Source organism: Apostichopus japonicus, chromosome 19 (assembly GCF_037975245.1).
Source record: "Apostichopus japonicus isolate 1M-3 chromosome 19, ASM3797524v1, whole genome shotgun sequence".
NCBI classification, from domain to species: domain Eukaryota; kingdom Metazoa; phylum Echinodermata; class Holothuroidea; order Aspidochirotida; family Stichopodidae; genus Apostichopus; species Apostichopus japonicus.
In genome coordinates this window covers 8,420,579-8,436,299 of record NC_092579.1, presented here as the reverse complement: position 1 = coordinate 8,436,299, position 15,721 = coordinate 8,420,579, and the positions used below count along the sequence as shown (strand labels likewise).

General features: G+C 34.9%; 1 protein-coding gene across 2 annotated transcripts; it reads left to right on the top strand.

Annotated features, from left to right (window-relative positions):
* Window positions 1–792: 792 nt before the first annotated feature.
* On the top strand, window positions 793–14,506 carry LOC139960168 (uncharacterized). Of its 2 annotated transcripts, XM_071958330.1 has the most exons (5): window positions 793–1,224; window positions 10,621–10,900; window positions 11,640–11,871; window positions 12,937–13,242; window positions 13,530–14,506. In XM_071958330.1, exons 1-5 carry the CDS (start codon window positions 1,208–1,210, stop codon window positions 14,306–14,308), a joined length of 1,614 nt encoding a protein of 537 aa, XP_071814431.1. In that variant the 5' UTR covers window positions 793–1,207; the 3' UTR covers window positions 14,309–14,506. The 2 variants fall into 2 exon arrangements, with proteins under 2 accessions (XP_071814431.1, XP_071814430.1); XM_071958329.1 differs by lacking the exon at window positions 793–1,224 and having other exon boundaries at window positions 8,789–10,900; window positions 13,530–14,505.
* The last annotated feature ends 1,215 nt before the right edge of the window (window positions 14,507–15,721 follow it).

Sequence of the window (15,721 nt, the reverse complement as noted above, 5' to 3'; positions counted from 1 at the left end):
TCAGTAAATAATAAAGCCTTGGACGAACGACCATCTGCAAATATGATATCACATATCCCCTTATCATGGTGATCAGCGTTATTAGGTAACGAAGGATCTTTACCAGCTTCATTATAAGTACCTCATGACATTTTCAATCAACTACATCTGAACTTGAGGTGGAATAAAACTTGAGACGGGTTTTTCAACTAACCATGCGAAATAAAATACAAATTCTGTCATCGGAATATTCCTTTAAAGTAATCGACAGGTTTCAGAAAACATGAAAATCATGCACCCCGCTTGAACATCTTTTGAACCGTTTTCTACGGAAGCGTAGAGGATACACTCAACTGTCAAAATGTCAACATTAAATTTTAGGACCCTGACCTACTTTCTTGAAGGTCGTGTTCTTTAATTTCAATTGAAGTTTAAGTTTTAAAATCTTGTTTACGCAATAACTCACAAATTGAAGCTTGTCATTCAAAATGAATAAAATATCTTAATATTTTTCAAATTGTTTACATTTGGACGACTCGATGCATCTCGACCAATTTATTAATTTTCAGACTTTTGTCCTCATGACGAGTTGATGCATCTCGGTAAAAAGTGAGTTTTCAGATTTTCGACATTTTGACGATGTAGCATATGTGGTCAAAACGTCAATTTTCAACTTCTTTTCATATTGAGGAATTAATTGCATGTCATCAAAACGTCAATTAACATGTCTTTTCTACGCTTCCGTAGTTTTTGCATACTACCGCTAACAAACAGAGGAAGCAACACGTTGTTCGTTATCATGCGCTATTTAAAGGTTTGCAGTCATTGTCATTTGAAGCGATATCAATGCAGTGTTCCGATGACCGCATATTAATAATGTAAAGTTCACGTGAAATTAGCGATTACCGTATTTCCTCTTTGCGGCGGATACTGTACGATGTTCATCAAAGTGTAGCAAGAGCGAATCACATGCAGTACATTTTCGTGTCGTGTTTATTTAGCAGAGAAGATAATAAAAGGGCTCAAAGTTTCTTCAATGCAAATATCGAGCAAAAGTACACGCTGTAAACACTGTTACGTATTGTTTTGCCTATCAATTGTGTATAGATTGGATATAGTATAACAGGGTACTCCTGGCAATGTTATCTGTAAGTTTATTCTTTGGTGCTCTCCATGGTTGAAGGAACTCACAGTGGCTTTGACGTCCAATTAATACGTAGACGATTGCATGACAGGTGCGATGTGGTAAGTGGTTACTTAAGGAACTTCTATCGTGTTTTCATCATCCTCTATATCAGGGGTTCCCTAACTGGGGTGCATAAACCCCCAGGGGGTGCGTGAGCCCATCCCAGGGGGTTCGTGAGACGTTTCTGAAAGTCAAAACTAGAGTACTTTTTTGTTGAACTAAAATCTGATATATCATATAGTTTATTAATGTACAAAAGTCGAACCTATCGACAAACTCTTTTCGCGTTCCATACGCATATGTTGCCATAGTAGTACCGTACCGTGCATGTGATAAATAACTGAATTATTGAAACAGACACACGCCGCATGACTTTGGTGAAGTTGGTGTACGCATGACAGTACGTCGTGAAGATAAAGAGCTGAGAAAGTAACTGAAAGGTTGGCCAAAGTAATTATCATTATTTTGGAAATTCCACTTGGCCTCCATTTTGCCCGACACAATGCAAAGTTAGCATAAATTCATGCTTGAAAATCATAGTATAATAATGACTCAGATCGTTTCTCGAATAGTTGGGGATTCGTGGACAACTCTGACATCCACAAGGGGTTAGTGGGGGGATAAGGTTAGGGAAACCCTGTTCTATATAGTTGTAGGGCTATAATTTGACATGAGGTGTAACGTTTGCTGGGGCAGACGGAGGATAAATGTGGCGTTTCAATGTTTTTGTAGGACCTTTTGCGCAGACTTTTTGCAAATGCCGATCCGAGTCAGTGATAAAATTGTCGTCACCCCTTCGCTATCACGGAAAATCTCTCCGTTAGGCCTGACCAGAGGGAAGGGTGTTAGGGGTTATAGTTACCGATGCAATATGAAAATTGCTCTTTACTTCACAAAAGACAAATATACCATGGAACTTATAACATTAGTACAACGTACCAATACTTTCTTGAAGCTATACAGATCTACAAGTTAAATAGGTAAAATAGGTTAAATAGGTAAAAAAGGTAAAATACGTAAAAGGTACACTTTTGACTCGATGATTCAGCGATTAACAAAAAGTAATTTGCTTCCTTTATCAGAATGGAAATTTTCTCCCGGATATCATAAGATAGTAATTAAACACTTAAAGGTATCAAGATTGTCACATCAACTTCCTCAAAGTTGTATTTATAGCCAAAGCATAATGGTTCGTATTTTAATTCAAACGCGTATGCATTGCTCAAAGAGGAACCGGGAACTAGTTGTGGTCATATACCGGTGTTGTGGCTGAGTGGATTAAGGGGGGAGGGGGGTGGGGGTGAGTGGGTGGAATTTGATGCAATGAGGCTCAGCAATTGGGAGGTTCGACGTGAAGACTGTAATCTACAAGCCCTTGCGGGCTGCTCCCACATTCGTTATTATTATTATTATATTTATTATATTTATTACATTTATTACATTTATTATTATTATTATTATTATTATTATTATTATTATTATTATTATTATTATTATTATTATTATTATTATTATTATTATTATTATTATTATTATTGATTCTAAATTTCAACTTCCGAGAGGCGCGTTAACCAGTTCTACACCAACATAGTCGATAAAGAATATTTATTTTGTTACATTAGTCTCGCAAAATGTCACAAAGAGGAAGACCGAAGGGAAGTTTAGGGAAAAAGAAAATTGAGGAGGCCGCTGCCATGAGGGCACAGCAGTTAAGCCTAAGCCTAAGCCCTACCCTAACACGAGAAACCTATGGTGAGAGCAACGAAGACAGTGAGGATGCAATGTCTATGCGAAAGTTAACTGACACGCTTGACAACTCTATTGAACTTATCTATGCTGAACTTCAGAAAATCCGGAAGGAATTCGGTAAAGCTATTGAGAAGAATACAAAGGACATAAAAGGATTAAAAGCTGAGAATGTCGATTTCAGAGATAGATGTCAATCGCTGGAGAGGAAAGTAGCTGACATTTCTAAGACCCAGATGGACCAGCTAAAGCAGATCAACAAACAAGAGAGATTCTCGCGGCGTAATAACCTACGTATCGTTGGGAAAGATTCCTCACCTAACGAGGATTGTTTAAAGATTGCTTCAGAGGTTTTTACGAAAGTGGGAGTTCAAGATTGTGTGGTTGAACGAGCTCATCGAGATGGTAGACAGATGGAACACCGCAGTCGTCATATTCTGGTGAAGGTAGCTCACTTCCAGGACAAGGTCTCTATTCTGAAAAACGCACGGCCAGCCTTGCGATCCGAGGATTACTACATAATTGATGATTTGACCAAGGCCGATCTTATGGAGAAGCGGAAATGGCTACCAAAAGTCAACGACCTATTTCGAAGCGGAGTTAGGCTGCACTTCTCTGGGGGCTGTTGGCGAGCACAAGGTGGAAAGCCTTACGAATTCACTTCTGTGGACTGAAAGACTCTACCTAAAGATGGTGAACTGTGGTTATCTCTATTTTCTGTTAATGGATATTGTTTGATTCTCGGAAGTTACTAATAAGAGTTTTGTTTTTTGCCCCTGAGATTTCGGGCCCGTATAATTTTGACATATTTATGTCTTGGAGTTCGGAGGTTATTGCAGAACGTAAGTTCGTATCTTTGAACCTTTTGATGTTTTTTTTCTTTATATCCATCTCTCTTATTAATTTTAAAATAACGTTGTGTACATGTGAAAATTTCTATGATAATAATGAAAATAATGGTTTTCTGGCTTATACTGTCTTCTATATGGTAAATTTTGCTTGTTTTCGATTAGATTTTCATCATAGCTCTGATACAAAATTGAAAAAATGGCTGATTTAAAATTATGTACTTATAATGCAAGGGGTTTAAGACAAAGCAAAAAAAGACGTCAAGTTTTTAGCTATTTACATAGAAACAAACATGACATTTATTTTATTCAAGAAACACATAGTGTCTATCAAGATGAAAATTATTGGAGTAATGAATGGGGTGGACAGATTGTTTTTTGTCATGGCTCATCTACAAGTCGTGGTGTTTGTATTCTTTTTACTCCAAGCCTTGACTTTAAAATTCATAGAACTGTAACTTGCAATAATGGGCGTCTAATTTTAATTGAAACTACTATTAAAAATAAATTAATTACGCTGGTTTGCCTTTATGGCCCGAACATAGATGACCCTGGATTTTTTGAGTTGATTTTTCGTAAATTGCATGATTTTCATTGGGATTCCTTACTTATTGGTGGTGATTTTAATTTTGTTTTTAATGTAGACATCGATAAATTGGGGGGAAACCCCCGTACAAACTTTCATGCAAGGGATAAATGTATTGAGATTATGTCGTCGCTGAATTTGATCGATATTTGGCGTGAAAGGAACCCGCATTGTAAAAGTTTTACCTGGTCTTCCAATATTACTCCGGGTATTCACTGTAGGCTTGACTTCTTTTTGATTTCTCGAAATTTAGCTCATTCGGTTGTGGGGAATTACTTCACTTCGGGTCTGTGCTCGGATCACTCGGTCGTTAACTTGGATATAAATATATTTGACATTAAACGGGGACCGGGTTTCTGGAAGTTCAACAATTCCTTACTTAATGATACGTATTACATTTCAATGATTACTGACATCATTTCGGAGTTAGTTATTAGTTACAGGTATCAAAACCCTAGATCTCAGTGGGAATTTGTCAAATATTCGATCCGAAAAGCATCTATTAGTTACAGTAAAACTAAAGCAAAAGAAAAGAGACAAAATGAGATTAAACTGATCAGAGATATTTCTCGTATAGAACAATGCCATTATCGCTCTAATTCTGTTGATGATTTCAATAAGTTAACTAATGCTAGAAATAAATTACAAAATATTTATGACTACAAATTACAAGGTATAATTATTCGTTCTAGAGCCCGTTGGGTGGAACAGGGAGAAAAGGCTACGAAATATTTTCTTAATTTAGAAACGCGTAATAAGAGCTGTAATGTAATTCGTAAATTGAAATCAGATGATGGGGTTGATATTATTAACAACGATGACATCCTCCGTAAATTATTAGATTTTTACCAATCCTTATATACAAGTGAAAACTGTGATCCAAATTTTATTCTGCATAACATCAACTGTAATAATCCACTCTCACAGGAAGAGGCAGCCAATTGTGCTGGTAAACTTAATCGGAGTGAATGTTTGGATGCTCTTAATTCATTTAATAATGGGAAAAGCCCCGGGAGTGACGGCCTTTCAGCTGAGTTTTACAAACAATTCTGGCCAATAATTGGTGATCTAGTATTAAATTCATTAAATTTCGCTTATGATGAGATTAAAATTTCAGATGAACAAGGACGGGGAGTTATAACCTTAATTCCTAAACCTAAAAAAGACCTAACGCAAGTAAAAAATTATCGCCCGATTTCTCTATTAAACGTAGATTATAAGATTGCTGCAAAGGCCCTTGCAACTAGGATAAAAAAGATCATTCCTACCTTAATTAATCCAAATCAAACCGGCTTTATTAAACAGAGATTTATAGGAGAAAATATCCGCTTTGTTTTGGACTGCATTGAATATTGTAAGGACTATAATATCCCTGGTTTTCTCTTATTGGTTGATTTTGAAAAAGCTTTTGATCGCCTAGAGTGGAATTTTATCTATAAATGTCTTAATTTCTACAACTTCGATGAGGGTTTTAGTAGGTGGGTGCGGACTTTATACTCTAATACTTCGGCCTGCGTTTGTAATAATGGATATTCTTCTCCTTATTTTGAAATTTCAAGGGGAGTGAGGCAGGGATGCCCACTTAGCCCTTATATTTTTATTCTTTGTGCAGAAATTTTGTCAGTTCATATTAATAACTCTCCACTAATACATGGAATTTCTTTTTTGAACCATGAAATTAAAATTTTACAGTATGCTGACGACACTACAATTTTTCTTGATGGTACCCAACAAAGTTTAACTGCAGTTGTAGATATTTTCCATTCTTTAGAGGTATCGTCCGGTCTAAAAGTTAATTATGAAAAAACAAATATTTTCCCATTGGGACCTCTTTTGTTTGATAAACCTTTGTTTCTTATGGGTTTTAAATTTACGTGGACCCTCGGCCCTGTCACGGTGTTAGGCATAACTTTTGATACCGACAGAGACAATCTCTTTCACTTAAATTATACTCCTAAATTATCCCGCCTTAAGAGTAAGTTAAATATGTGGTCCACTCGTGATTTGACCCCTATTGGTAGGATAACAATTGTTAAAACCTTAGGTCTTTCTCAGCTTGTTTTTCTTTTTCAAGTTCTTCCGGACCCCCCATTGAACTTTCTGAAGAATCTTGAGACTGTCCTCTTTCGTTTTATTTGGGCTGGAAGACCAGATAAGATTAAGCGTAATACTTTAATTGGTTCAATCGAACATGGCGGCTTAAAAGCAATTCACATTGGTTCCTTTATCCAGGGTCTCAAATGTACTTGGGTTAAAAGGTACATTAATGATATAACGGCTTATTGGAAGTTATTTTTTGATTTGCATTTAAAGAAGTATGGGAAAGAATTGTTATTTAAATGTAATTATCAAACTAGTGATGTTTTAATTGATAACAATTTTATAAGAGATGTCTGTCGAGCTTGGTCATGCTATTTCTTTAAAAAAACCGTGGCCAATTTTCGAAATGAAATTATTTGGAATAATTCAGCTTTGAAAATTGATAGAAAGATTTTCTTCTATAAATTCATGTATGAAAAGGGCGTCATTAAGGTGGGAGATTTGTTGGACGGCAACGGTTATTTATTATCTTTAGCTAGTTTTAAACAGAAATTTTCCTTAGATTTTTTTCCATTTACTCTTTTTTATGGTATTGTTTCTGCAATACCTAGTCATTGGAAAGAGAATATGGGCGCATTTAACAATGACGAAATTGAGAATAATGGGTTAGACATTCTTAATCAAATACCGCCTATCTCTCGTCAAATTTATAGGTCATTGATCAAGTCTATAATTGTTCCCCCAATAGCTATTAACAAATGGGGAAATAATTTTGAGTTTATTGATTTGCAGTGGCAGACTATTTTCCGTATTCCTTTCATTTCTTGTAGAGAAAGCAAGATTTGTTATTTTCAATACCGTTTTCTCCACCGTATACTGGGAACTAATCATTTACTCTATCGCATGAATATCAAGGAAAATGCAAGCTGTACGTTCTGTGGGAGACATGATGAAACGATAGAGCACCTTTTTTGGGATTGTCAAATTACTTCAAACTTTATATTAGATATTGAGCGACATGTGCTAGGTATGCAATTTATTTTCACCAAGAGTGACATTTTCTTTGGCTACAAGCTACTTCTGAGTCATCCGTATAATTTTCTCATCTTTCATTTGAAGTACTATATCTTTAGTCAAAAGATGAATAATGAAGTGCCAATATTAAATGAATTTATCAATAAATTTAAGTTCATCCTTCAAGTAGAAAAAAGTTTGGATAGATCTCATATACGGAGCAAAATAACTTATGATAGCCTTTGTACTGCGTTCAGAAATTGTCATTTTATTCATGAACTCAGTTAAACGTTTAAATTACTATGTATAAGCGATAGTTATGATACTATTAGATACGTGAAAAAAAATGCATTCAATATTCATATGTACACATGCATGTATTTACAGAATAAAGGAGATGGAAAAAAAAAAAAAAAAAAAAATATTATTATTATTATTATTATGATGATGATTATTATGATTATTATGATTATGATTATGATTATTATTATGATTATTATTATTATGATTATTATTATGATTATTATTATTATTATGATTATGATGATTATTATGATTATGATAATTATTATTATTATTATTATTATTATTATTTTTATTATTATTATTATTATTATTATTATTATTATCATTATTATTATTATTATTATTATCATTATTATTATTATTATTATTATTAGGGCCTATTATTATTATGATGATGATTATTATTATTATTATTATTATTATTATTAGGGCCTATTATTATTATTATTATTATTATGATTATTATTATGATTATTATTATGATTATTATTATGATTATGATAATTATTATTATTATTTTTATTATTATTATTAGGGCCTTTTATTATTATTATTATTATTAGGGCCTATTATTATTATTATTAGGGCCTATTATTATTATCATTAGGGCCTATTATTATTATTATTATTATTATTATTATTATTATTATTATTATTATTATTATTATTATTATTATTATTATTATTATTATTATTATTATTATTATTATTATGATGATTATTATTATGATTATTATTATGATTATTATTATTATGATTATGATAATTATTATTATTATTTTTATTATTATTATTATTATTAGGGCCTATTATTATTATTATTATTATTATTATTATTATTATTATTATTATTGTTATTATTATTATTATTATTATTATTATTATTATTATTATTAATATTATTATTATTGTTATTATTATTATTGTTATTATTATTATTATTATTATTGTTATTATTATTATTATTATCATTATCATCATCATTATCATTGTAATTAATATTATAATTATTATTATATTTATTATCATAATTATCATTATTATCACTATTATTTGCAAACATTGATTCCATTGCTACTGGTCCTTTTGAACCTTATGTTCAACAGCATTTCCAATCGAAGTTGACTGGGTTCAAGCCACTTTCTAACGATGAAGTTCGCACAATTATCAAATCCTCCAATACGGCTACCTGCAATCTTGACCCAATACCCACTTGGTTACTTAGAAAGTGTCTTGACCCCCTTTTGCCTGTATTGACTACCATGATCAATCTTTCACTTAAAAATGGTAATGTTCCTGACAAATGGAAGATTGCTACCGTTACTCCATTGTTAAAGAAAACAGGTTTGGACCCTATCTATTCTAATTATAGACCAATTAGTAATTTGAGTTATGTTTCTAAGTTAGTTGAACGTGCTGTAGTTATTGAGATTGTCTCACATTGTTCATCACATGCTCCTTTTCCTGATTGCCAATCTGCGTACAGGCAAAATCACTCTACAGAAACTGCACTTATGAAAATTCATAGTGATATATTGATGAATATGGACCAACAACAATGCACTCTTTTAATCCTGTTGGATTTGAGTGCAGCGTTCGATACTGTTAACCATGATATTCTTATGAACATATTGCGTACCCAATTTGGTATTGTTAATAATGCACAAAAATGGATTGGTAATTATCTGTCTTTCAGAAAACAGCATGTATCTATAGAAAATATCTCATCGAAAGATTTCTCTTTGAATTGTGGTGTACCACAGGGCAGCTGTCTCGGTCCTGTTCTTTTTCTTTGTTATGTTTCTCAGTTGTTTACCATTGTCTCTAAACACCTTCCTAACGCACATAGTTATGCTGATGATACACAATTATATTTATCTTTCAATGCTGGTTCTCTGTTATCTGAGGAACGGGCTGTTCTGGCAATGCAATCACTTATATTCGAAATAAGACATTGGATGATCAGCAATAGGCTTATGATCAATGATTCTAAGACTGAGTTTCTTTTAATTGGGACTCGCCAACAAGTTGCTAAGACTCGGGTTCAGATGATAAAAGTAGGTAACGTGGATATTAAGCCATGTGATAGTGCAAAAAATCTTGGGGTTTATCTTGACAGCAACATGTCAATGGACATTCATATTGGAAAAGTTTGCTCAAGGGCATACCATGGACTCTATAATATTCGTCAGATCAGAAAATTCCTGGATGAGGACTGTACTAAAACTCTTATTAATGCTTTTGTAATTAGTCACATCGACTACTGTAATGCACTCTTGATTGGTTTACCTGATTATAAGCTTCGTAGAGTTCAAATGGTACTTAATGGAGCGGCTCGTTTGATTTACGCTCTTCCTAAATTTTGTCATATTACTTTTACTTTACAATCTCTTCATTGGTTACCTGTACAGCAACGCATTGAATTTAAACTAATCTTGCAAGTATTTAAATGTTTAAAAGGTCTTGCACCTAGGTATTTATGTGATATGATCTCGGTGAAGTCTAGTTGTTACTCTTTGCGCTCACATTCTCGAATCACACTGCATGTTCCTTGTATCAATCATAATACATTAGGCAATAGGGCTTTTGCCTACAAAGGACCTCGGTTGTGGAATTCACTTCCGGTGGAATTGATGCGTATCGACTCCTTGATCCTAGATGCTTTCAAGATAAAGTTAAAAACATATCTGTTTAAGCTTGCTTATTCTGATTGACCCGACTGGTTGGCTTTTTCCTTGTTAAGTGCTTTTGAATGTTTTGTACAAAATTAGCGCTATATAAATGCATTTATTATTATTATTATCATTATTACTATTTTTATCATTACTACTACTACTATGTTTATTATTACTATCATCATTATTATTACTATCATTATTACTCTGTTTTTGTTTGTTTTTTTGTTTTTATGAAAGTGACTGCGAGAGTGATAGTTCTAGCTCTTCTAGTGACTCTGAAGATGAAGCCAAACCCATCTTGAGAGGACTCCATAAAACGTCTGAGTGTAGCGCTGATCTAGAGAATAATACTTTACCAAATGACAGTGAGGATGTGACGTCACCACAAGTCGCAAGTCGACTGCCTTTTGTTGTTCTATTGGTGATGAAACTTGTCTGTATCTTCCAGCATAGTCAAGTGACAGGAGTCAGAAGATGTTTCCGATGCAAATTGCAAGCGAGCAAAGAAAGAACAAAGGTATTGCTGATTGTGTTGCTTAAGCAAAGAAATCTTCGCTAAAACGTTGTTTTAGTTTTGTTATTGGAAAGGTGTGATAATAATAATAACTTTAAAGATGAATTGAGAGCCGCAAACATTTAGTTGAAGTGAACTGTGGATGATCATCACTGATATTAGAAAATCAAAACTTCTGTTCTTCGTCTTTGCCATATGAGTTCAGAAAATGTAATTCAATATTAAGATCACATAACAAAGAATACAGAAGAATACAATAAAATCGATAACGACGTTCTTCCTTTCACGTAAATACCAAGTGTTATAATATATGAGAGACTTTGTAAAGAACAGCGGTATTAATCTGTGTAGTTTTATTCATTCATTGATTCATTCACTCGATAATACATCTATTCATGCATTCATCATACCATGAACTCATTCTCTTATTCTGTTCTGTAGACGGTATGGTGGGTGAGTAACTGTTCTGGGAAAAAAATTGAGGCACACTTTTCATGATCACTATGGATACACGTACCACTCAACCCCAATTTGCCCTACCCTATCTCCCAGATATCTGCCCTATATACCCTGCCCTACCCTATCCCCCAGACCCGTACGGAGGATTTTGTACGGGGTGTGTTTTCTGGTAAACGTAACCCCGTACGTATTGGTTCCCCTCCAGTCCTCGTGCATGCGGTGCTTCCCCCTCCCTCCCCCCCGCCTTTTAATTCAACGCCTCTACTCTCTGTCTCGGTTTCAGTTTCTCCAATCAGAAGATCATTTAACCTGGTACATGATGAACAAACACTGCAGCTTCCAACCCCAAAATCAATGGTACGGAGAATCTGATATAACCGAGTCATCGTATGAAAAACTTCTAGGCTCGTACAGTGAAAACACGGGAAGAGCAAGCCTGCCCCCTTGTCAGTGTTGCGAAAGTTACTGGTGGAACTACGCTGGGGTACCAGAGAGATATGATGATAAAGAAAGAGGTAAGTGTCGCCATTATAGTTGACCCTGCATGGTACAATAGACCCTTGCAGCGTACAATAGACCCCCTGCAGCGTACGATAGACCCCCTGCAGGGTACAATTTGAAAATTCAGTAACGAGGGTAAAGCTATTTGCTAAAATAATATGTTTAACGTGAAACAGCCGGTTTAAAAAGGCTTTGGATGATATGGTATGGATTTGTGAGTTGTGGTGAGTTATGGTTGGGGGAGGGTGGGGGGGGGGGTTGATCATTTTAAAATAGACATCGTATTATTTAATTCTTATTAAAGTGCCGGGACATATTTGCACAATTTAATAGAGTCTATCTCTTCGAGAAAAAGAAACTACAAATTGCAATATGAGTATTCTTTATAATCTCGCCACGTGTTACAGTACTTCTCACCGTATAATATATTCAATGTTATCAAACCCACCCAGTTACAGCGCCCCCCCCCCCTCCCCCGCCCTCTTCCCGCCGGCATATTGATGTGAATAAGGGGAATACTTCCATCAGATTATAAAAGTACACATGCTGACCACTCCTTCCTGTTCATGTATCGATCATATTTAATATAAACATACGAAAAAACATTATTCTCTTACAATATGTTAAAATGAAATATTCGATGTCTTCGAAATATTTTGAATTCTGCAACTACTTTCTATCCGTTATTTTCATCTTTGGCTCAGCGACTGGCTGATATCACATCATGTGACTATTTCTGACGATCTGTTATTTATTTTTTTTCAATAAATGGATTATGTATATAGACTTTATTAGCACACGTGCACGAATCCATGTGTAGTAAAACTATACGTCATTGGAGGGTAAAGAGAGGGAGGCGGCTGCTGTTGCCATAGGTAACAAATCAGACTTGATTGTAGTCGAGCTAACGAACTAAAATTGCTATGGTGATTTTGGCAGTATATGAACTATTTAAAATTATGATCAGCTCAAAGAGATGAGTTTATAATGTACGATTATTTTTCTTTCAACAAAATTTCAAAATAATTAACGATTAACTAGCTATACGATATATTTTGTTGTTGTTCTTTGTATTTCAGGTATATCTGCTTGGAATCATCCAGGGAGTTGGTTTCTATCTACAACGATCGTATTTGGAGCCATTTCGGTGTTGATTTACGATTTCTGTAACTACGTCCATGACATTGATATTTCACGCTACGCTATTCGTATTTTATCGTACAGCATATTTTTACTGATACTGCTTCAATTTCCTGCTTTTAACTTTCTGTCTAAAGTAATGAGTGCCGCTTTCCAACAAAACCTAGCATGCTCATCGTGGACAATGGTCTTTAACGCACGGTACATCACTAAACGGCTTCAGTTTATTGGATTTGCACAGAAAGGTCAGTGTTTATAAGAGATCCTCGAATAGCTTTCAAAAGGGAATGCTTTATAGACTTAATAGCTAATGAATGCGATCGAAACTGATATATATTTACGTTAGGAACGTTATAATAAACATATCTAGTCTGTAGCTGTAATATATATATATTCGACGGATGCGTCGATGAGGAAATGATGTCAGCAGGAAGTGATGACAGGTTTACACTGTATCGTTCAATGTTATATCAGAATCTAATAATTATAACACCGATCTAATAACGTTTTTTTTTCTCTCTCTCTCAAACAGGTATCCCAGGCAAGGCTTTACTAACGGCCTGCTTCGTGTTACCTCCGATGGCAGCTGCGTATCGTGGATTTCTATACTTTCATTTTATGGGTTTCTTAACGACACATGCATTCATATCGGTTATTTGTTGCGGTGTGATCATGTTTCTGAGTGCCTTCTTCCAGTATGTATTGTATCTGACTAGACTCTCCTTCCAACGGCAGTTTTATTTGATATCCAAATACATCGCGATACATGGAAGAGATATCGACTCTTGTCGACAAGTACTCGGCCACGCTATTCAAGACTTTAATTGTTTCCAACAATACATCGCGATATACTTGGTGTATTTCACAACCAATATGACGTTGGGAGTTACCACTGTTTGTGTGTGGGAGTATCTATTTAAGACGGCGCTTTGTGAGGACCACCCTGACAGTGAAGCCAAAAACATTAGTTTGCATGTGAATATACTCTGTTGGGCAAACATTTCAATCTCGTTTATACTGGTCATATGGTCAATCGGAAGCTTGGACGTCTCTTACGTCATCGATCAATTCCGAAGGTCACTCATTACCATGAAGACAAGTGCGAAAGCGGTAGAGGAAATCCTCGAATTTGTGGAAAGCTCAAGAGTAAGGCCAAGAATGGGAGTTACTACAACGATGGTATCATCGCTCATCTGTATGCTCGTGGCTTTGAAATTTGGACAGGAACAAAGCGTATTTTATTTTGAACAAATGCCGAATTGCACCAGCCATCATGGCGGTATAGGCTATAGTACCACACTTCAACCCTAAATGCGTATAATATTTATTTATTTTACAAAATTATCACAAAAATAATATATTATATAGGCCTATGGGCGATACATATATACCTTGCATGCAGACAACAAAATGAATCATATTCCTCAGTCGGATTTATGTGTAATATATTGAAGAAAAACTTTAATGATCAAATGTACATTATTCAAATAATTCATAAATACATCAAAACATATCAACTCTGGTTTATCAACATTTTTTCTTAGCTTTTCTGTTGAGCTGCAATGGGTTGCAAAATCTCGGACAGCGAATTATACCACTATAGATACATATACAGGCTCGTATAGCTTGACCGGAACATAATTTTATTTATTGGGAAGCTCCTCAACGCCCGCACATGGGACCCCGCGGGCAGCCCCCCCCCCCCTCCGTTTATAAAATACTTCGTTCGCATCTGGCCTACCCATTAAGATTCAGGTGACTACTTTAATCACTCTATGGATTTTTGGAGTTTATTATACATTAGCGCAATATTACGATTTCAGCTACTTATAAAGACCTAAATGATAATTATGCATCATTTGACGACGTCCCCCCCCCCCCCCTCTTCATAAGAGTCGTCTTCACAACATCAATGCGGTATATACCCCCTCCTTTATAAAATCCTTCAATTTTATGTGGCCCTTCCAAAAAGTTCACCACCTACCTTTATAAGTCGGGGGGAAATCAGTTTTTCCCACCTCCACCCACCTTTCGAAATCCTGTTCAAGCCTATGAAAATTTTTCCTACTCATAATATAAGGAAGGATTCGAGGAACAAAAGTCATTACAATGATATAGATTTAAAAAAAAAAACATTTTGTGTGATTCTTTTCAGCATAATACAATCATAATAATATGATTTATGATATGTTTTGAGTTACAGAGGCAACGAACGGTCTCCACAATTATTACACGCTAATCACCCCGTTCGCCCGTAAGACCTACCAAATCAAAAAAAAAATTAATTTCACATTAAAATGATTGATTTCGAACTCACATCTCGACCATCTTTCGCGAGTGAGCCTTGTTCCTGTGTCCATTAAAGAGGTTATGAAATGGAAAAAAAATTCTTTCTCATCGTATTCTGTATACTCGTAGCTTTCCAATGATACCCAATTTGTGTCAAACGAAGCTTGCATCCTCGAGGAATAAACGATCAAAAATTCGAGGGTAATAAAAACTTTCGAAAAATTGTTGTATTTATGGTAATGCGGTGTGACGTCAGTCGAGGAACTCAGCTCACTTCCGAGACGTCTGAGAACACACAACATTGCACTGTTGCATGCAGCGCTCCGTAGTAATTGAGATTTGGTGTTTCATTTTTACGTAAATTTATCTCGTTACTGTTAAATATGCCGAGCCGATATATGATATCAGGTTGCTCCACCACAAGTCAATACGGAT

Bases quoted from the DNA above. Each gene is read 5' to 3' on its own strand.
- LOC139960168 (XM_071958329.1), top strand. From the start codon at position 10,487: ATGCATTTATTATTATTATTATCATTATTACTATTTTTATCATTACTA. The intron at 10,901-11,639 runs GTATTGCTGATT...TCTCGGTTTCAG, and splicing joins CGAGCAAAGAAAGAACAAAG to TTTCTCCAATCAGAAGATCA. The intron at 13,243-13,529 runs GTCAGTGTTTAT...TCTCTCAAACAG, and splicing joins TATTGGATTTGCACAGAAAG to GTATCCCAGGCAAGGCTTTA.